Source organism: Physeter macrocephalus, chromosome 9 (assembly GCF_002837175.3).
Source record: "Physeter macrocephalus isolate SW-GA chromosome 9, ASM283717v5, whole genome shotgun sequence".
In the NCBI taxonomy this organism is placed as follows: domain Eukaryota; kingdom Metazoa; phylum Chordata; class Mammalia; order Artiodactyla; family Physeteridae; genus Physeter; species Physeter macrocephalus.
The window spans coordinates 42,694,088-42,717,061 of record NC_041222.1 but is presented as its reverse complement, the minus strand read 5'-3'; the positions used below and the strand labels follow the sequence as shown (position 1 = coordinate 42,717,061).

Here is a 22,974-nt window from a genome sequence, read left to right as displayed (position 1 = left end):
ATATATGTCCATGCCACTCTCTCACTTCGTCACAGCTTACCCTTCCCCCTCCCCATATCCTCAAGTCCGTGCTCTAGTAGGTCTGTGTCTTTATTCCCATCCTACCCCTAGGCTCTTCATGACATTTTTTTTCTTAGATTCCATATATATGTGTTGGCATACAGTATTTGTCTCCTTCTGACTTACTTCACTCTGTATGACAGACTCCGGGTCCATCCACCTCACTACAAATAACTCAATTTCGTTTCTTTTTATGGCTGAGTAATATTCCATTGTATATAATGTCAGATTATTCTGAGTGCATTTAATGGGACTTTATAAATGCCTGATTATTTATATAGAGCTTTATATTTATATGTCATTTTGTTTTAAGTATTAAAACATTGGAAGCTTAAATAGCTTTGTTGTTCTTGTGAACTATTAGATATTCATTATTTTTAATAATGAATATTAGTTGCTTTTTTAAACTGTGGTAAAATACACGTAACTTAAAATTTACCATCTTAACCATTTTTAAGTGTACAGTTCAACAGTGTTAAGTACATTCACATTGTTGTGCACCCAATCTCCAGAACCTTTTCATGTTGCAAAACTGAAACTCTATACCTATTAAACAACTCCCCATTTCCCCCCTCCCCTCAGCCCCTGGCAACCACCCTTCTGCTTTCTTATCTCTATGAATTTGACTACTTACATGAGGAAGTAGGTGGAATGATACCACCTATAGGCTACTGTGAAAAATGCTGCTGTGAACATGGGTATATTCGTTTTAGGGTTACCATAACAAAGTACCACAGACTAAGTTGCTTGAACAACAGAAATGTATTTTCTCACAGTTCTGGAGGCTAGAGGTCTGAGATCACTGTGTCAGCAAGGTTGGTTTACTCTGAGGCCTCTCTCCTTGACTTGTAGACGGCCGTCTTCTCCTGCTATCTTCACATGGTCTTTTCTCTGTGTGTCTGTGTCCTTATCTCCTCCCCTTCTATTATAAGGACACCAGTCATATTGGATTAGAGCCACCCCAATGATCTCACTTAACCTTAATCACCTCTTTAAAGAGCCTATGTCCAAATACAGACACATTCTGAAGTACTGGGGGTTAAGAGTTCAATATATAAATGGAGGGTTGGGGGAGGCACACACTCCAGCCCATAACACTGGGGGAACAAATATCTGAGACCCTGTTTTCCGTTCTTTGGGATATATACCCAGAAATGAGATTGCTGGCTCATATGGTAACTCTTTTAACTTTCTGAGAAAGATAGATATGTGGCTTATAAAGCATATTTTACCTACTTACTTTTCCTCAAACCTTTCTGGCCATCATAACTCTTCTCAAACAAAAGATCTCCATAGCTCACATCAAGCATCAAATCCTGCATTTGTTTTTGCTGGTTTATATGATGATTTTCAAGCTCCTAGGTACATTGGCCTCAGCTCCCTCAATTTCTGCAGTGGCAAATTTCTAAAATTTCATCACAGATGACCATAGAAAAAGTGTTTAATTGGAAAACAAAGTTTATATCCTAGCTCTGTTCAACTGCAGTGTGACCTTGGGCAAGTTACTGTGCCTCCCCGGGCCTTAGTCCCCTCATCAGCTAAGTAGGGATGTTGGGCTGACATATACACAGAGGGGCCAGGCAGAGGTGATGAAAATGGGTAGAACAGGCTGGGTGTGACGCCGAAGAGAGCAGTGAGGACCCTGGGGAACCAGAAAGGACATGCCGCAACCTCATCACTACTCAGAAATGTGGGCTCAGAGTTGCCTGCTCTTCTCATTTCTCAGAAGCTGTGGAAAACTGCGTTTGGTAGGAATTTCCTGTTTCTTAACTTAGCAATCATTCAAATTTTAAAAAAATCTCCTGGGCTTCCCTGGTGGCGCAGTGGTTGAGAGTCCGCCTGCCGATGCAGGGGACACGGGTTTCGCGGAGCGGCTGGGCCCGTGAGCCATGGCCGCTGAGCCTGCGCGTCCGGAGCCTGTGCTCCGCAACGGGAGAGGCCACGGCAGTGAGAGGCCCGCATACAGCTAAAAAAAAAAAAACAAAACTCCTTGGGTCCAAAACACACTTCTCCCAGCCAGACTGGGTCTGTGGGCCAGCAATTTGCATCTTCTAGGCAAAGCATCCTCCAGGATAAAGGTCCCCTTACCTCTGCTCATACTTCAGCAGCACTGGCCCTGTGACACTGCAGATGGTTCCCAGGCTTCCCCAGCCTGCACGCAGCATCTCTCCACCTCAGGCCTTGAAATTGCAGAGCCCAACTTTCTCATGTCAGGTCAACTAGAATTTTTTTCTCTATTAGGAAAAAGAAGATGTTTTCTGAATGACTGGCAAATAAATCAGGGGTTTATTCAAAACAGATAATTCTAAAATGTATGTAACGCAAAAATATCTATTCCATCAAATTTCTGATATTTCTAATACTATGTACTGAGAGATCCAGTTTAGAATCATGACCGTTGGTGGGAATATACATTGGGGCAGCCACTATGGAGAGCAGCTGGTGGGAATATAAGTTGTTGCAGCCAGTATGGAGAGCAGTATGGAGGTTCTTTAAAAAGCTAAAAATAGAGTTATGTGGTACATATGATTCAGCAGTCCCTCTCCTGGGCATATATCCAGAAAAGACAAAAACTCAATTCGAAAACATGCATGCAACACAATGTTCATAGCAGCACTATTACAATAGCCAGGACATGGAAGCAACCTAAATGTCCACTGACAGATGAATGGATAAAAAATATGTGGTGTGTATATATGTGTATTATGTATGTATGTATACACACACACAATGCAATATTACTCAGCCATAAAAAGAATGAAATAATGCTATTTGCAGCAATATGGATGGACCTAGAGATTATCATACTAAATGAAGTAAGTCAGACAAAGACAAATATCATATGATATCACTTATATGTGGAATCTAAAATATGACACAAATGAACTTGTCTACCAAACAGAAACCGACTCATAGACATAGAGAACAGACTTGTGGTTGCCAAAGGGGACGGGGGGGACGGAGAGGGATGGACTGGGAGTTTGGGGTTGGTAGATGCAAACTATTACATTTAGAATGGATAAACAACAAAAAGAATGAAATAATGCTATTTGCAGCAATATGGATGGACCTAGAGATTATCATACTAAATGAAGTAAGTCAGACAAAGACAAATATCATATGATATCACTTATATGTGGAATCTAAAATATGACACAAATGAACTTGTCTACCAAACAGAAACAGACTCATAGACATAGAGAACAGACTTGTGGTTGCCAAAGGGGAGGCGAGGGACGGAGAGGGATGGACGGGGAGTTTGGGGTTGGTAGATGCAAACTATTACATTTAGGATGGATAAACAACAAGGTCCTAATATATAGCACAGGGAACTATATTCAATATCCTGTGATAAAACATAATGGAAAAGAATATAAAAAAGAATGTGTATATGTGTATAACTGAGTCACTTTGCTGTACAGCAGAGATTGGTACAACATTGTAAAACAACTATTCTTCAATATAAAAAAAAGAATCATGACCCTTAGGTACCTCATGAAACTTTTTAAAAACTTTATTAAGATATATTTCACATACTACAAAATTCACCCATTTAAAGTATACGGTTGGGGCTTCCCTGGTGGCGCAGTGGTTGAGAGCCCGCCTGCCGATGCAGGGGACACGGCTTCGCGCCCCGGTCCGGGAAGATCCCACATGCCGCGGAGCGGCTGGGCCCGTGAGCCATGGCCGCTGAGCCTGCGCGTCCGGAGCCTGTGCTCCGCAACGGGAGAGGCCACAGCGGTGAGAGGCCTGCATACCGCAAAAAAAATAAAAATAAAAAAATAAAGTATACAGTTTTGTGGGTTTAGTATATTCACAAAGTTGTGTAACTGTTACCAGAATCTAAATTTAGAATGTTTTCACTGCTTTAAAAAGAAACCCCACACCCAATAGTAGTCACTCCCTATTGCCCCCTCACCCCTACCCCTGGCAACCGCTAACCTCCTTCTGTCTCATAGATTTGCCTCTTCTGTACCTTTCACCTAAATGGAATCATACAACATGTGGTCCTTTAGGACCGGCTTTTTCCACTTTCCGTGTTTTCACGAATCACACGTGTTGTTGCGTATATCAGTACTTTGTTCTTTTTTATTGCAAAATAATATTCCATTGTATGAATTATTTATCCAGTCATCAGTTGGTGGACATTTGGATTATTTCCACATGTTGGCTATTATGAGTAATGCTGCTGTGAACATTCATGTTCAAGTTTTTGTGTAGGCATATATTTTCATTTTCCTTACATATATACCAAGGAGTGGAGTTGTTGGGTCATACGGTTTTGAAGATACACCAAACTGTTTTCCAAAGTAGCTGCATCATTTTACGTGCCCATCAGCAACGTAAGAGGGCTCTCACTTCTCCACGTCCACTGCAACACTTCATCATCTGTCTTTTTTATTATAGCCGGCCTAGTGGTTGTGAAGTGGTTTCTCATTGTGGTTTTGATTTGCATCCCCCTAATGACTAATGATGTTGAGCATCTTTCCATGGCTTTATTGGCCATTTGTATATCTTTTTTGGAGAAATGTCTATTCAGATCCTTTGCCCGTTTTTAACTGGGTTATTGCCTTTTTGTTTTTTTTTACTGCGAGTGTTCTTTATATAATCTGGATATAAGTTCCTATGAGCCTCATTTTTGTCCCCCCAATTTAAGGATGCTCAGGATATTCTGCTTACTAAGATAGGAATTATTCTAATACATGTGAGAAACAGTGTAAATAACAGAAGGTTTGTTATTTTTTTTTAAGATGCTTTTTTGATTTTATTAAATTTGGCCATATGCTACTGAGGAAATCTGGTATTTTTTGCTGTAATCATATTATATCTTAGATAAAAGAATCGATAAATTACCCAATCGTTAATTACCCAAAGAATAGAGTACCAAAGACTCTAATTTTTTTTTCTATTTTAATTTAGTCTTAACCATGCTAGTGGCTCACTCATCGTTTCCAAAAATAAAACAAATATTAATTGAAAAATACTTGCAAAATGGATTTACTCCTAGGGAGGTGAACTCTGGATCACAAAAGGACAAGAAAAAGAGAAGGATTACTTTTTGCTGTATTTTATACTACATGTGGTGCTATTAAAAAATTAAATTTAAAAAGAAAAAGCACTTCTAGAATATTCTTGGTTATACCCTTAATCTTAGGATGGAAATAATTAAAAATCATAAGGAAAAACTCAGAATGAGGTAAACTTAGATTTGAACCTCATCAAATAAATTTTACGTTTACAAAATAATCCAGAAGACATTAGAGATTTTTTTAATTGTATCAAATGTGAACCATACATATTTTCCGACCACTTTGTTTCTTGCTTTGATGTTTAAGTGGGTAAAGCATTCATCTCTCTCATAAGCCTTAACCAGGCAGAACTGTTCTCTACACACGGGGGGATTAGTGAGTGGCATCTTAGCAGTTAAAAGGCAAAAGCCAATTAAAGCCCATCACTGCATCCTTGCTCTTGATCCAGAAAATAACCTGAGCGATGTTCATTACCACACAGTGCCTCTCCAAACAGCATCCCTTGAAACCTGATGGTTTATTTAACCCAAGAAATCTGTGAAGGTTTACAATATAAAGTCATCAGCTCAATGGAAAAAGGCCACATTCACCCTGCTCTTTAAAATCAATCAAAACAGAATCTGTTTCCCACATTGTATTACCCATCTTGGGTTTTTGAAAAGCAAGAGGACTTTTTATCTGTGTCCAGAACTTAAAGAGAAAATATATCAAGCCAAGGTGAAGTGGCTTTCATCTCTGAATTTCCACATTCTCAAATATCACCAAATGGAAGACCTATGGGAGATTCCCGCCTTCTCATTCCTCTTACTACTAGTCTGGATTCTTGCAATTGTGCATTATATGTTATATAAATGAACCTGATTTAATAAGATCCACACAATTCTTTTGACAATTTTTTTTCATATTGAAAACCTCAGAATTTCTCTTTCATGTATCTTCAGTTAATAGGTAAATATGTACACAAGTAGAATGATGTGTAGTCCCCAGACTAGATGGAGAGTTTTCAACAGGGTGAGCTCAGAGCTCAGCCCCAAGGGGTGGCAGCCCTGGTGATGGGGAGTGAGCGAGGAGGCCAGTCTTCTGCACTCGGGCTCTCAGCCCTGGTGCCCGCTGCCAGGTTTGTCCCACGTGGCCTACAGCCAGCCCCCTAGCCCACCTCTTCTAATATCAACGTCACACTCTTCCACCGTTGCTTGTAGATATTTTGTTCCTGCAAAACCATCACGTGGAAATTTCCACAGGTTAAAAAACGTAACTAATTTGTATTTCAGTGGGGGAAAGACTGTACATTCCTTCAATCCTTCCTTCAATCCTACAAGCCCAGGAGGTTGGTTGGGCTTTCACCAGCCCCCCATGCTCCCTTGAGAACCGTGGATGTAACTGAACCTTTCATGCCAAAAAGAAAAAGAAAAAGACAATAGAAAGAAGTCATCACTGCTAATGAGGCACAAGGTTATCTTCTATAAACTAGCAAAGCATCAGTACTGTTGAGAGAAGAATTTAAACAGTGAGAACTAACTGTTCAGAGTCAGAGATGACTGGTGGGTCTCTAAATTCCCAGCAGTCCACCCTCACAAGGCGTGGAGCCCACAGATCACCTCTCAGAAGTGTGAAGTGTCTCACGCGCCGAAGTAGACAGAGAAAAGGCACTGTCAGTAAAAGCCAAATCCTTTAAACTCAAGTGAGCATCTCTCTAGGTATAACCACATTTCCTTCAAATGCCCTAAATTTGTTTTCTTGCCCCAAAGCTTTCCCACCTCAGCCACCACTTTGGAGAAGTCCTTGGATTTTGTCCTGAAGGCCACATGCTCATCATTCTTCTTTATTTTTCCAGTAAAGGGTTACCTTCCGGTTCAACCTTTACCTTGGAAGAGGGGACCATCTACTTGGCTTCTGAGCCAAATGCTCTGGAAATGCAGGATGATAATGGCTCCGTGCTTGATGTCTATTTAGTAAGTAATTTCTGGTTTCTTCCCCTTCCCCTCCTGGTTTACAAATGGCCTGGGCCATGGCTCACACAAGAACAAGTTCTGTAAGATCAGACAAGCTTGGGTTTTAAAAGAAATAATAGCACCCTGTCACTTCTACAAACGGTGTGTCTTTTCACAAGCCATGTCGTCCCACGGTTCCTGTAGAACAGCGCAGAGAAGAGCATCTAGCATAAAATCCTAAATCACTGTATGTGATGAGAACAAATCCCTACTGTTGAAGCCAAGTGGGGCGCCTCAGTGTCATTGCCCACAGAGTTATGTCTTCTTTGACTCAACTGTATCCACTTGTGTGTGAATCTTCTTCGCCCTGGGCTTACTCCCTTGATAAATTGGTAGCCTAAGAGGCACAGAACCAGGTTATGAGAAGAACCTGAATTCAGTGCCAAACCATCTTGACTCACTCCCTCCCTCAGTTGCCACCAGCTGTGTGATCTGGGCAGAAACTTCTCGTTACCGAATTAAGTCCTATGGACTGTGCCCGGGCCCTAGCTTGGCTAAGGCCCTCTGCCTCAGCTGGGAAACGTTCTCTTTCCGTTCGGGTTCGTGTAGCCAAATAATGAAGCTGAAGCTGAGATCAATGCAGCACAAGCTTTATTCATTGGCCAAAAAATGGAGAGGCGAGAACTTAGTTCACAGATCAACTTGTCACCCACGTGGCGAAAAGGATTTTATTTTAAAGAGTAAAGACAAAGGGAGGAGGAGTGAGGCTAATGATGGGGAGGCATGTGCATTAGTCCACCTGGGAAGGGGCGGGGCTTTTCGAGGGAGTGGGGTGCCACTCTCTTTTTATCCTTTTTTGGTCCTTCATTTCCGGTCATGGCCACCAGTAGGTGTATCATTTAATTCGCTAACGCAGTAAAATCAGTGTATAGTGAGACTCGGGGTCTGTCGGAGGTCAAATTTGTCGCCATCTTGGTCCCTGCTGGTTCCATCTGATTTTTTGGTCTGTCTCTCCCTATAACTTCCCTTCTTATCTCCAGACCCTGTGACTTAAAGATTTATGTTAACTCCTGCTAAAGGTGGGGGTTGGCGGGTTTTGAGCGAGGACCTGGCGCAGCTCTGGCAACACTCTATGTGTCCTTATTGGCCAAAGGAGGGAACTAACACCTGCCCTCCCTACCTCACAAGGCTGCGTGAAGCATCATGAGTGATCACGTTATGGGAACACCCTTCAGTGCTCCTCAAGTTGTCTGTGGAGGCTTAACTGAATTAATAGGTGAGGCCTAGAAAGATGCCCCGATGGTCTGGACTGCAGAAGAGGAGACTGAGTATTTTCCTTACAAAGTGCATCTCACGCTCATTCTCCACGCCCTTTCCACCTGCACAAAGTCTCGTGGAACGGGGAAGTGCTGATTCAGCGTTTTCTACTTTTGAAAGCTTTGCCGAGCCTGAGCCATCACTCTCCATCACTCTCCGTGTGCAAGCTCGACCTTGGGCGTCAGCACCGCTCGGCGTGTGTCTGCAGCAGCACATCTCCACGCCCCCATCCTCTGCTTCCCCGTATCCCCTAGCCTTGCACCGTATCTCCTCAAGTGTACTCTGCAGGACATCAGTCCCAAATTGCTACTCCTCAGCCCAAAGCCTTCCAGCGTCTTCCCACCTCTCCCAGAGCAACATCCAAAGTCCTTAAGGCCCTGTGCCTGTCTGGTCTCCCCCGCCTCTCTAACCTCCTGCCTTACTCTGTCCTTGCAAACGCTGTTCCGGTCACACTGGCCTCCTGGGCATTTCTCCCACAGACCGAGCACATTTCCGCCTCAGGACCTTACTGTTTCCATCTGGACACTTTTTCTCAGCTGTCCCATGCTTGCTTCCTCCCTCCTTTCAGGTCTCAGCCCAAACATCTCTTTCTCAGATGAGCTTTCCTTGACCCCGTGTATAAAACAGCAACCTCCTCCCCACCAACCATTGTGAGAGGATTTTTTTTTTTTTACACCCTAAATATCCCAGTTGTGGCACACAGTCTTTTTTGCACTGAACAATACTCCTCCCCACACTGCCTTCACTTTTTAAAAAAAGTAAGTTATACTTCAAAATCCTTGCAGAAGAGTTGGCTCCCCTCCACAACCAAGAAGATAGGGAATTAACTAGGAAAAAATATACAGTATTTTTAAATTTTTCATCCGGAAGTAGAAATCAGGAAAGCTGAAAGACCAGGTGAAATCTCACCTTCCTGAGCTGAGCGTTCATGCCACTTGCGTGTATCTTTACAAAAACCAGATTTGCACCAGCGGTGGGCCTGTGATACTCCCGAGTGGAATGTAAAATCACAAGGTAGTTAAATGGCATTGCTGGCGCCAGTTCCTTATCTGTTATCCCTTATTCCCTTGGTAGAAAAGTTATCTTATTCATTGTTTTGATTGTTCCTCCTTGGTACTATCAGTTTTATTTCTAAGAATGTTGCTATTTATTTGGTTTTATTAGTGTCTAACTTTATTGGGTTTTTTAAATGTCTTTATTTGAAATTGAAAAGCAAAGCACTTCAGAAAAGGATAATGCTTCCTCAGAAGCCATAGGGAAAAGCCACAGCATTTAATTGTTGCTTGTATTGAGAGCATTTGAGGACCAATTAGAAATATCATGGGCCTTTAGAACTGAAAGAGATAGCGGCGGTGGTTAGCTGGCTGGTGTGGTCAGCTGACCAGTCTTCCTAGCACAGCGTTTGTTGTGATTCAGAAGCATTGGAGGACAGGAAAGAAGAGGGAAGTCGGGCTGTAGGAGGGTAACAAGACAGTAGAAACTTTTCTCACCAAGCTTGGAGAAAAACTGATCTAGTTTCATCTTATTTTATAGCTAATAACAATAAGCTGTGAAATATTTTGGAGCATTTTATTTTACTGACATATAGTTGATTTACAATATTGTGCTAATTTCTGCTGTACAGCAAAGTGATTCAGTTATACATATATACATTCTTTTTTATATTCTTTACCATTATGGTTTATCATAAGATATTGAATATAGTTCTCTGTGCTATACAGTAGGACTTTTAGTTATACATTCTCTATATAATAGTTTGCATCTGCTAATCCCAAGCTCCCAACCCATGCCTACCCCAAATCCCTTCCCCCTTGGCAACCACAAGTCTGTTTTCTATGTCTGAGTCTGTTTGTGTTTGGTAGATAAGTTCATTTGTGTCATATTTCAGGTTCCACATATGAGTGATATCACATGGTATTTGTCTTTGTCTGACTTACTTCACTTAGTATGATAATCTCTAGGTCCATCCATGTTGCTGCAAATGGCATCATTTCATTCTTTTTAATGGCTAAGTGATATTCCATTGTGTATATATACCACATCTTCTTTATCCATTCCTCTGTCAGTGGACGCTTAGGTTGTTTCTGTGTCTTGGCTATTCTGAATAGTGTTGCTATGGACATAGAGGTGCATGTATCTTTTTGAATTAGAGTTTTGTCCAGATATATGCCCAGGAGTGGGATTGCTGGATCATATGGCAACTCTATTTTTAGTTTTTTAAGGAACCTCCATACTGTTCTCCATAGTGGCTGTATCTATTTACATTCCCACCAATGGTGTAAGAGGGTTCCCTTTTCTTAGAGCATTTTCTGTATGCCTAGCACTGTCCTAAATACTTTATGTATAGAAACTCATTTAATTTTCACAACAGCCCTGTGGGGCAGATGTGGTTACCATCTCCATTTTACAAATAAGCAAATCAAGGCATATGGAGATTATGCTATTTGCCCCCAATTTTGCAGCCAGTAAGCAATAAAAGCTGGGATTCAAACCAGTGGAGAGGCTCACAAACACACTTTTTTTTTTTTTTTTTTTTTTTTTGCGATATGCAGGCCTCTCACTGTTGTGGCCTCTCCCGTTGCGGAGCACAGGCTCTGGACGTGCAGGCTCAGTGGCCATGGCTCACGGGCCCAGCCGCTCCATGGCATGTGTGATCTTCCCAGAGCAGGGCATGAACCCGAGTCCCCTTCATCAGCAGGTGGACTCTCAACCACTGCGCCACCAGGGAAGCCCCGAGCCACACTCTTAATTGCTGAGCTATGCTACTTGGATTAGGAATTATGCTGCCTCAGATCTTTTTGGACCCACCTCCTAGAGTAATGGAAATAAAAACAAAAATAAATAAATGGGGCCTAATGAAACTTAAAAGCTTTTGCACAGCAAAGGAAACTATTAACAAGACGGAAAGACAACCCTCAGAATGGGAGAAAATATTTCCAAATGAAGCAACTGACAAAGGTTTAATCTCCAGAATATACAAGCAGCTCAATATCAAAAAAACAACCCAATCCAAAAATGGGCGGAAGACCTAAATAGACTTTTCTCCAAAGTAGACATACAGATGGCCAACAAACACATGAAAAGATGCTGAACATCACTAATCATTAGAGAAATGCAAATCAAAACCACAGTGGAGTATCACCTCACATGGGTCAGAATGGCCATCATCAAAAAATATACAAACAGTAAATGCTGGAGAGGGTGTGGAGAAAATAGAGACATGCAAATCAAAACTACAATGAGGGGGCTTCCCTGGTGGCGCAGTGGTTGAGAGTCCGCCTGCCAATGCAGGGGATGCGGGTTCGTGCCCCGGTCCGGGAAGATCCCACATGCCGCGGAGCGGCTGGGCCCATGAGCCGTGGCCGCTGAGCCTGCGCATCCGGAGCCCGTGGTCCGCAATGGGAGAAGCCACAACAGTGAGAGGCCCGCATACCGAAAAAAAAAAAAAAAAAAAAACAATGAGGTGTCACCTCACACCGGTAAGAATGGGCATCATAAGAAAATCTACAAACAACAGATGCTGGAGAGGGTGTGGAGAAAAGGCAACCCTCTTGCCCTGTTGGTGGGAATGTAAATTGATACAGCCACTACAGAGAACAGTATGGAGGTTTGCACCCCAATGTTCACTGCAGCATTATTTACAATAGCCAGGTCATGGAAGCAACCTACATGCCCATCGACAGATAAATGGCTAAAGAAGATGTGGTACATATATACAATGGAATATTACTCAGCCATAAAAAGGAATGAAATTGGGTCATTTGTAGAGACGTAGATAGACCTAGAGACTGTCACACAGAGTGAAGTAAGTCAGAAAGAGAAAAACAAATATCGTTTATTAACGCATATTTGTGGAATCTAGAAAAATGGTACAGATGAACCGGCTTGCAAGGCACAAATAGAGACACAGATGTAGAGGACAAACGTATGGACACCAAACGGGGAAAGTGGCAGGGGTGTGGGGGTGTGGGATGAACTGGGAGATTGGGATTGACATATATACACTAATATGTATAAAATAGATATGTATAAGAACCTGCTCTATAAAAAATACATTTTAAAAAGAGATGTAAAAAATAGTTCATGCATCAAAAAAAAAGGAATTATGCTGCCTTTGCATGTGTATATTAGACCCAGAGAAGATAAACAATCTGCCCAAGATCAGACATCAAGGTGATATGGCAAGAAAACAGAGAGGAAAAAGGACACAGAGACAAATTTGGGTTAATAAACATTAATTTTTTTAAAAATTTCAATAGAGTGTGAAAGTTTAAGAAGAATGGAATAAGGGAACAGTTGGGTGTTGTTGGAAGAGCACAGGATTTTGGTTTTATATTGAATTATAGTTGACTTACAATATATTATTTTAGCTTCAGGTAATTTGATACTTTTATAGATTATACTCCATATATATTGATAGTTATAAATATTGGCTATATTCTCTGTGTTGTACATTACATACGTCCTTGTAACTTGTTTTTTTTATACCTAGTAGTGTGTACCTCTAAATTGCCTTCACCTATCTTGCCCCTCTCACCGCCCCTCTCGCCACCCCTCTCCCCTCTGGAACCAACAATTTTTTCTCTGTATTTATGAGTCTGTTTTTGTTTTGTTTTATTCATTCCTTTATTGTTTTAGATTCCACATACAAGTGAAAACATATAGTACTTGTCTTTCTCTGTCTGATTTATGTCACTAAGCATAATACCCTCCAGGTCAGTCCATGTTGTTGAAAATTGCAAAATTCTCATTCTTTTTTATGGCTGAGTAATATTCCAGAGTGTGTGTGTGTGTGTGTGTGTGTGTGTGTGTGTGTGTGTGTGTGTGTCCCATCTTCTTTATCCATTCATCTATTGATGGGCATTTAGGTTGCTTCCATAACTTGGCTATTGAAAATGATGCTGTTATGAACATAGGGGTGTGTATATCTTTTTGAATTAGTGTTTTCATTTTTTTCCGGATATATACCCAGGAGTGGAATTGCTGAATCATATGGTAATTCTATTTTTAATTTTTTGAGGAATCTCCATACTGTTTTCCATAGTGGCTGTACCAATTTACATTTCCACCAACAGTGTACTAGGGTTCCCTTTTCTCCACATCCTCGTAACACTCATTATTTGTTGTCTTTTTGATAATAGCCATTCTGACAGGTGTGAGGTGATATCTCATTGTGGTTTTGATTTGCATTTTAGTGATGTTGAGCATCTTTTCATGTGCCTCTTGGCCATCTGTATGTCTTCTTTGGAAAAATGTTTATTCAGGTCCTCTGCCTGTTTTTTAATCAGGTTGTTTATATATACAATGTTGAGTTATATGACTTCTTTCTACATTTTGGATATTGACCCATTATCAGACATATCATTTGCAAATATCTTCTCCCATTCAGTAGGTTGCCTTTTTGTAGCATAGGATTTTGAACAATTATTATAATGGCCAATATGAGTACTTACCATATGCAGGTACTATCCCAGTGCTTTTCTTACACTAGCTTTTTCATGAAGGTATGTGTTATGTTTGTCTCCATTCATCCAGACAAGGAACCTGAGGCCTAACTGATCAGCTCTCAGAGCTAGTAAATGGCACAGCCAAAATTCAAATCCAGCTCCTGCCTACACCCCCATCACTGTAGTGTTAACCATGAAGCGCCGTATCACTGTAGTTGTTACTGATTGATGTGTCCATCTCATTGGAATCATGCTCCTCGTGAAGGTGAGAGATGGAGCCAAAGAAGAAGTGAGAGTAGTTTTTATAAAATTCCACTTTCATCTTGGTTTCCTCTCTATTTTTTCAAGTTTTAGTGCCACAGTTCTTAAACCTTTTAATCTCTGAATCCCTTTACATTCTAAAAATTGAGGATCCCAAATAGCTTTTGTGTATGTGGGTTATATCTATCAATATTTTTAAAATGAGAAAATTTTAAAATATTCATTCATTTAAAATAACAACTATTAAAATGTTAAATAAATTTTTATAAAAATAACTTTTCCAGGACAAAAATAAGCTTAGTGAGAAGAGTGGCATTATTTTACTTTTTTGCAGTCCCTATTGTCTGAAGAAGCTGGATTCTCATGTCTGCTTCTACCTACATTGGTCTGGCATGATCTGGCACACGACTGTATTCAACTGGGCACCCATGAGAGGGAATGAGAATGAAAGGGCAAATAACATCTTAGTATTAATAGGAAAATAGTTTGACCTCATGGACCCCCAGAAATGGTCCCCCACACCATTGTTCTAGCACTTTAACTTAGTCCCTCCAACTCTTGCAGAATCAAATAAGACAGGAATTAATTAGAACTAGGCACCAGGATACTATGCTTATCTCTGCCTCTCATTAATCACTGACCTTGAATTAATCAACCTTTTTGGTCCTCAGTTTTCTCATCTATGAAAATGGATCATTAAGTCACCTCTTAAGACCCCTTCTAGGTCTGACTGGCCATGACTTATTCTAAATTACAAGGAGTTGTAGAAATAAGGTTTTTCCCAGAAGAGCTATAGCTGTTTCTTCAAATGTCACTGTTTCGTCACATATTCTACCATCAACCGTCAAAGTATTTAAACTTAATTTTTGTGGCGATGCATCTAGAAAGTTCTGCACCATTAACTTGTAATTCCAGGGTGTGTTTTCATGCTGGAGATTTTTATTTAGCATGCTCTTCCAATCTTAAAGGCTACAGCTCATTGCCTTCCCTTCAATATTTTCATTTGCCTCCACACTGTGAAAAAGTGGATGGCAAAGAAAAGCATCAGAAGGGAAAACCAATCTTGCCTACACCTTTGTCTCTCCTTCCTCTTGACCTGATTAGAATCCTCTTAATCGTAGCCATCCTTACTGAAAGGGCAGTTGAAGGCCTCTGTGGTGACATTATATTGGGTGTTATAACCAAACATAGATTTCTCTTGTAATGTTTCTTCTCCTTTAAGAATTGGTAGTTAGGGGCTTCCCTGGTGGCGCAGTGGTTGAGAATCCGCCTGCCAATGCAGGGGACACGGGTTCATGCCCTGGTCTGGGAAGATCCCACATGCCGCAGAGCGGCTGGGCCCGTGAGCCATGACTGCTGAGCCTGTGCGTCCGGAGCCTGTGCTCTGCAACGGGAGAGGCCGCAACAGTGAGAGGCCTGCGTACCACAAAAAAAAAAAAAAAAAAAAAGAATTGGTAGTTGTAACTAATCCCCTAGTGCTACTGTTTGCATACTAATGGACAATACTGTTTATATCACTTTAAAATATGATTTAAACTCAAATGATTTATGCACACCAGATAACATGAAATTTCCTTAAAGATCCACCCACATTATGTGCATTATGTGCATGTAAATTAGGCCAGCTATCCTGCTTTTTCTGATAATTTGACATGAAATTAAAAGGATAGGTTACCTTAAAAAGCTGCTAACTGTTCCAGCACCCTTATTGAAGCATTTGGTTCAGGTTCCATGTTCCTAGTTATTGCTTGGAAAAGGGCATTCACCTTCACGCTGTAGTTCCAGGCTATCTGATTCATTTTCAAATATTCAAATCATCGTGTTTTTGAAGATGATTTTATCCAATGACCAAAGAGGTGTTTCCATTGAGTTCTGAGTTGATGACACAGATTAGGGTATTTAAAAGAATACAACAGAGATAAGCAGGCTCTTGATTTTAAATGGGCAATCATGCCATCTTTATAACAGGGCTAGATTCCACTTTTTGAATAGTCTGATATTCTAAGGCACTGACCACGACAGCTTATTATTTCAGTTCCTCAGGCGACTCCTTTACCTGATGTAGAATGCAATTTGGTGTTAATGGAAAGAGGAACAACCTACAAAGGCAATGCAGCTGAAAAATGTCGTGGGTGAGCGTGTCCTTTTTTTATGACTAGCTGAGAATGGATGGGTAAGTGGGAGATAATGGAATTGCTTTTTTAAATAAAATAGAAGTTTGAAAGAGCGCTGCCACAAAACGACAATTTTCTCACTTCTGTTATTTAGTCTTGAGGTTATGCCCTTTCCTTTTTACACTTTCCATATTAACAGCCTCTCGATAATGTGTCCTTTCATCCAGATATGTGTTTCTGCAAGGTGGCTGAAGTACAAAAATAGCTGTGGGCAAGGAAACAGTTAAGCCATTTTTTTTAGCTGTGCCAATATTGGAGATCAGTGCTCTGATGTGCAGCTGTTGGACAGCTTTGTTATTTAATGTGTCTTGAGCGTGGTTAATAATACTCTTTCATCATGGGACGAAGGGTGGCAGAGAAGTGAAAATGATTGTGAATTAACAGCTTATCAGACTATTATGTATGAAAAAAGCCTGAGAAAAAGAAGAAGAACACTTTAAATTAGGTCACGGGGGTCCTAGGAAATTCAGTGGAACTTTTTGGCAAGAGAAACTGCCTTTCTGGACTTGACTCTGCTGGCATGGATGTTAATGACTTGTATGTGACGTATCGGGTCTCTTGAAGCCCTCCTTGCATGAGCCAGCATTGGCTGCTGCAAAAGATGTTTATTTGAAACAGTGGCAATTCTATCGCTTCTCAGCAGAGAGCTACAGTCCCCACCAACCAAAGATGCTGCTCGAGTTTTTGGCAGATTTTAGTGAGACCAAAACAGGAAGAGAAGAAGCAAAGGCTGCCTTGGGCTTGTAAGGCATTTCACCAGAATGCCATTTTCTTTCACCATATGACCACATCGCTGAGAAATGAAGAGATTGCAGAAAGAACAAAATAGGAAGGCTTGACCCTCTTAAGTCATTGACCAAATAATATTTCTAAGACATGTGGAAAAGCTGAAAAAATGGATCCAACTGCCTGCACCCCATGGCACCTAGAGGGACTCCTGTCCTGAAACAAAAGCGACGCCAGCTTCAAATTAATGAGATAACCCGCTGGGCCGGATTAGGAGGTCACTGTAGGATTTTTTTTTTTTTCTTTAACAAACAGTATTAAACTGCTGCTTAAGGATTAGCTTAGGGAATTGGAGTTACAAACACATACTGGCTTTTCAGTTATATTAGGCCCACGGTTAACAATTAAAATGACAGCATACAGGGCTATGGTAGATTTTTTTTCTGTTTCATCCTAGCTTTACAGTGAATCGTGGCCTCACAGGCCAGGTGATTTCCACCTTTCTCAAGGCCAGTTCTGCTCTTGCCTGAGTCTATTCATCCAGGCCCTCCTTGGGTGGCACCATTCTTCTTCTTTCTTTACCTCCTAACACCAGCCTCTCTCTCCTCCCCCACTCCCTCCACACTCTCCCTGCTGCTTTTGTTTCTGATTTTGATTTCCATCTTCTCCATCGTCATAGGAAGCCAGTGTTTGCTAGGCTCCTGAGCCTTCAGAAAACAAAAAACAAATTCAAAAGGAACCAGATTAGGAACAAATGAGAATTTTAGGGAAAGCAAGTTTAAATCACACCTGTGGACCTTGTGAGCCGGGCTGTCCTCCTTCATGCCCTTTGCTCTCCTGAGACCTGAGGAAGAATGGGAAAATTGGGTAGAAGGGAGGATGCATAAGTACTGTCCACTTAGTAAAGAATAAGGCCTCCCCCAGTGTGACGGATGGTATGAGGAGGACTAGGGAGTGGAGATGAGGGCCTGGCTTCCCTTTGGTTCGTCTTTGCCTGTGCTCCCAGGGCTGCCGTGACAAAGTACCCCAGGCTGGGAGGCTTAAACAACAGAAATTTGTCTCCCAGTCTGGAGGCCAGAAATCTGAGGTCAAGGTGTTGGCAGGGCCCTGGTACCTCTGAAGGCTCTAGGAGAGGATCCTTCCTTGCTTCTTCCAACCTCTGGTGGTCCACGTGGTCCTCAGCATTGTTTGACTTGCAACACTCTAATCCCTGCCCCAGTTCACGCTACCTCCCTGTGACTCTGTGTGTCCTCTCTTCTTGTGAGAACACCAGTCACTGGATTTAGGGCCCACCGTAATCCAGGATGAACTCATCTTAACTAATTACATCTGCAAAGACCATATTTCTGAATAAGATCACATTTCAAAGGTTCCAGGTGTACGTGAATTTTCAGGGGACACTATTCAACTACACCGCCTTGCCGAGGACATGTGAAAGGGCACACACGCTGTTTACCACTCTTGGCCCCGTTTTTTCATTCACTTCCGGTCTCGCTGGCTTAGTCACTGTGAGGTTGGGTAGATGTTTCCAAATTATTGTGGATTCCTCGCAAGAAGGTGTCAGGTAAACGAATGTATTAACTGATACAGTCACCTGTTGGGGACATATTGTGTATTAGAAATAAAATCCCTGAGGGTGGACCAGGGCAATGGTATCTTTAAAAGCTCCCCACACACACATACAGGGCTGAGACCCAGTCAGCTTGTTGACAGGGCCCTTCAGCTCTGAGCATCCTATAATTCTTCTGTGTTAGATGTAAGGGAAATCTGTATCACTTCCCTAAGAGCCCTCCTAAGATGGCTGGCCAGTTAGCTTTGCTTTACATCAGAGGAAAAATGAAATTGATTCTAAGGTGAACCTTAATCACATTCAAGTTTATGAACTGGGCTTGGGACTGCGTTCCTGCAGCAGACCCTACTGCCACCTAGTGGTAGGAAGGCACCTCTGACCAACCAGGCTAAGGAGCTATTGAGGTCCTTGACTTGAACGCTATTAAGTGCGAGTGTGAGGGTCAGAGGGCTGTCTCCACTCCGTGTACTTTACGGTAGCCTCCCACTGCTGTGCACGCACGTTTGGCAGGGGCACATCCTTCAAACGGCAAAGGCAGCTCCCTCAACCTTGCAAGTTGAACTGAAGGCTGCAATTACAATCAGGCACAGAAATGAAGGTGCCAATCTTCCCTAGGATCCCGTCGTGCCCTTCTCATCCATTAAGGCCAGTTCCACTTGAGCCTCTTTGAAAAGGCCCTATGGCAGTTTGGGGACGCAACACAGAAAATGCTTCTCTCTACTGCTTAGGCAGCAACTTTAATGAAGTATCAAAAAATATGGAGTGAAAAAAACCTTTTCTTCACTTTCAATCTTTGACAGGTTGTCCCTTACAGCCACTCCACCCCCAGGTAACTGTAGCTTTGCCGGTAGCCCCCAGTGGAGGATAGGATTAAGTACAAAGAAATTCAAATATGGATCCTTTTTTTTTTTTTCTAAACTTTCTAAATCCCAGTAATGGCTACTGTATTTGTTTCCTAGGGCTGCCATTACAAAATATCACTAACTGGGTGGCATAAACACCAGAAGTGTATTGTCTCACATTTCTGGAAGCTAGAAGTCCAAGATCAAGGTGTTGGCAGGGTTGATTTCTTCTGAGGGCTGTAGGGGAAGGATCTGTTTCTGGCTTCCCTCCTTGGCTTGTTGATGGCCATCTTCTCCCTCTGTCTTCCTTCTGTGTGTCTGTCTCTGTGTCCAAATTTCCCCTTTTTATAAGCATACCAGTCATACTGAATCAGAGCTGACCCTAAGGACCTTATTTTAACTTCCTTACTTCTGTCAAGACTGTATCTCCAAATAAGATCACATTCTGAAGTACTAGGGGATAGAGCTTCAACATATGAATGCCGGGCCGGGCGGGGCGGTGCGGGGGGGGCGTGGAGAGGCACAATTCAGTCCATGCCGGCTACGGTGTGTTTTTGTAAAGAAAAATGGTACCAAGAAAAGTGCCGAGAGGGGCGTCTTGATAGGGGGTGCAGCTTCTGGTTCCTACACCCTAGGCTGTGGCTGGGGGCCTCTGGCATCTCACCCTTTCCTTCTACACAGGGAGAGAGAAGCCAGTGGCCTCATCCCAAGGCAGTGCTCCTTTTCGAATGAAACCAGTACCATATTCCTCTCCCTACACTATCCAGAGTGAATTCGGTTGCAGCCCCAAGGCTGCATGATATATTAGATAACAAGGTAACCATTTGGATTCACAATTAGCAGAAGTCAATCTCATGCGGGAAAGTCCACTGTAGAATTGTCAGCCCACATAAATCACTGATTTCCTCCAGCTTCTCTTAGGTCTTTGGAAAACAAATTAATCAGGCAGGGAACTGTATTAAAATACTGCTGCTGCACTAACAAACAGTTTTGAAATGAGAGGCCATAATCTTAAATACATCCCACGAGGCATCTGAAATCAGTGCCAGTTTTTTCTTGGGTCTGTTCTCTTATCAGTAATCTATCTGCTGGTTGGCGTGGAACGCTTTGATAGGGCATTTGAAGGTTGGCAGGAGGCCTGGTACTCCATGTTCTGCCAACACCTCAGAATTCAACAAACATTCTACCAGATAGGCACAACATGGTAGTTTTCATCCAAATTGTACATACTCTTCAAGGTTGTTCCAAGTCCCACCTTCTGCCTCAAGGCTTCTTAATTAAGGCCCTGTAACCTCTGGTTCTTGGGAAAGAATAATTTCACCACTGATTCTGAATCTAAATATTTTTTTAAGTGCAAAGGTAGGAAATTTAGACCTAAGCTTCCTTCCAGCTATAAAAACCCATAGCGGTGTGATTGGACTCCATATATATAGACTGTGTCCTGATTTCTGTAGCACTAGTGTATGTACTTGTTCACCTCCTTAAAAAAAAAAACAGTGAGCTTTTGGACACCAGCAACTGTTGTTCAAAGAGAAATCCCCTATTCCAATCTATTTCCAAGTGATTGGGCCTTGTGAAGTACCCGCAATATGAGGTAGATATGAATGTGATAAAAAGATTTCCAGAGAACATGGTGGCTGCTTGGTGTTTGAAGCATCTCTGGTGAGCCCGGAGATGGAGGGGACTCCAGACCCAAGGGGATGATTAGGGTGGGGCGTTGTGAAGCCTTTACATGTGTCTGTGGTGATGCTGTGAGCTTAGACGAAAATGAGGGGAGTGACGCAGGATGAGCTGGTGTGCTCTCATGGCAACAGACAGAACGTTGGCCAAAAGAACAATATGAACTAGAAAGGAAAACACTGGGGCTGGGGAAAATGGGCTCAGTATAGGAAAAGGAAATAAGGGACTTGCCACCTACGATAGCCTGGAGAGAAATCAATATTTTCCTCAAGGGTATTCTGGCAAAGAATTTCAACTTGAAATCAAAATGAGGCTGCCCTTGGACTCCAGACAGGAAAAGATCCTGCTTCTGTGGGACCCTGTAGCTGAACTCTGAGGCAGTTGTAGTTTAAAAAGAACATTGCCCCTGAGGGTCAGGAGCTCATGGAACAAGGATACCCCAGGGACTCTTTAGTGTGGTCATCTTAGCCTGTCTGACTGTCCTGAAGTTCTGCTTTGTTTCAGCTCTGCCCTTAAATCCCCTCACAGAACATTCCAGATCTTATGAAATTCTATTGGCTAAATATGTCTTTTAAACAGTAGGTTGAGAGTATATATGTGTGTGTATCTTTCAGGGAAAAAAGGAAAAAAGGGAGGGTTGGAAATGAGCCTAGAAATGAGACCTTGGAAGAGAAACTTCTCGTCTTTGATGCCCTTTGCACATGGCTCTAAAAAGTCAACTTAGACCCTCCAACTTAGCCCATCTTGAAGTGATCTATACTTTGGGGGCCCCCGGGGCAATCTGGCTCCCAAAAAGTGCAGTCCACCCTCCCAAAGGGCTTTGTGGTTAGCAAACAAACTGCTTTTGCTTTGCTATGTTCCCTTCTTTCTCTGTGTCTGTGTTTTAAATAATTTTATTGAAAAGCCTTTGCAGTCTTTGACCACATGTGTGCATTACTGTGTAGTTTCAATCACAGAAGTACTTGAGTTTAAGTGGAAATAAAAATACAAGCCTCTCACACACCCACACACTTACACATATATGTGGATAAACAATGCTAAGGATTAAGGCCACAGAAATACCTAAAACCTCTACTCTTTTCATGCCAACTGTTATCACACCTTTACCTTCAGGTCTCAGAATTTAAAATACATCATGCATTCTCAAAGCAACACATGCTTAGGAAGAAACACAGGCATCTGTGTGGATGTATGATTGCGTGCAGTCAGACTGGCTAAGAAGACCACACTAAAGAGTCCCTGGGGTATCCTCGTTCCATGAGCTCCTAACACGCAAGGGCAATGTTCTTTTAAAACACAGCAGTTATTAGGCATAGAGGGAACTTACTTACCACAACATAATAACAGCCATATATGAAAAACCCACAGCCAACATTGTTCTCAGTGGTGAAAAACTGAAACCATTTCCTCTAAGATCACGAAGAAGACAAGGTTGTCCATTCTCACTGCTCTTATTCAACATAGTTTTGGAAGTTTTAGCCACAGCAATCAGAGAAGAAAAAGAAATAAAAGGAATCCAAATCAGAAAAAAAGAAGTAAAGCTGTCTCTGTTTGCAGATGACATGATACTGTACATAGAAAACCCTAAAGATGCTACCAGAAAACTACTAGAGCTAATCAATGAATTTGGTAAAGTAGCAGGATACAAAATTAATGCACAGAAATCTCTTGCATTCCCATACACTAATGATGAAAAATCTGAAAGAGAAATTAAGGAAACACGCCCACTTACCATTGCAACAAAAAGAAGAAAATACCAAGGAATAAACCTACCTAGGGAGACAAAAGACCTGTATGCAGAAAACTATAAGACACTGATGAAAGAAGTTAAAGATGATACAGATGGAGAGATATATCATGTTCTTGGATTGGAAGAATCAACATTGTGAAAATGACTCTACTACGCAAAGCAATCTACAGATTCAATGCAATCCCT

General features: G+C 41.8%; 1 protein-coding gene across 3 annotated transcripts in view; it reads left to right on the top strand.

The window, feature by feature from the left end:
• The window catches only part of PIP5K1B (phosphatidylinositol-4-phosphate 5-kinase type 1 beta), a 453,566-nt gene that overhangs the window by 421,229 nt on the left and 9,363 nt on the right, over window positions 1-22,974 (top strand). For all 3 annotated transcript variants that reach the window (XM_024126862.1, XM_028493901.2, XM_055087149.1), the window contains one exon: window positions 6,925-7,042. In XM_024126862.1, the coding sequence (XP_023982630.1) occupies window positions 6,925-7,042 (118 nt within the window). The remainder of the gene's footprint in view (window positions 1-6,924; window positions 7,043-22,974) is intronic.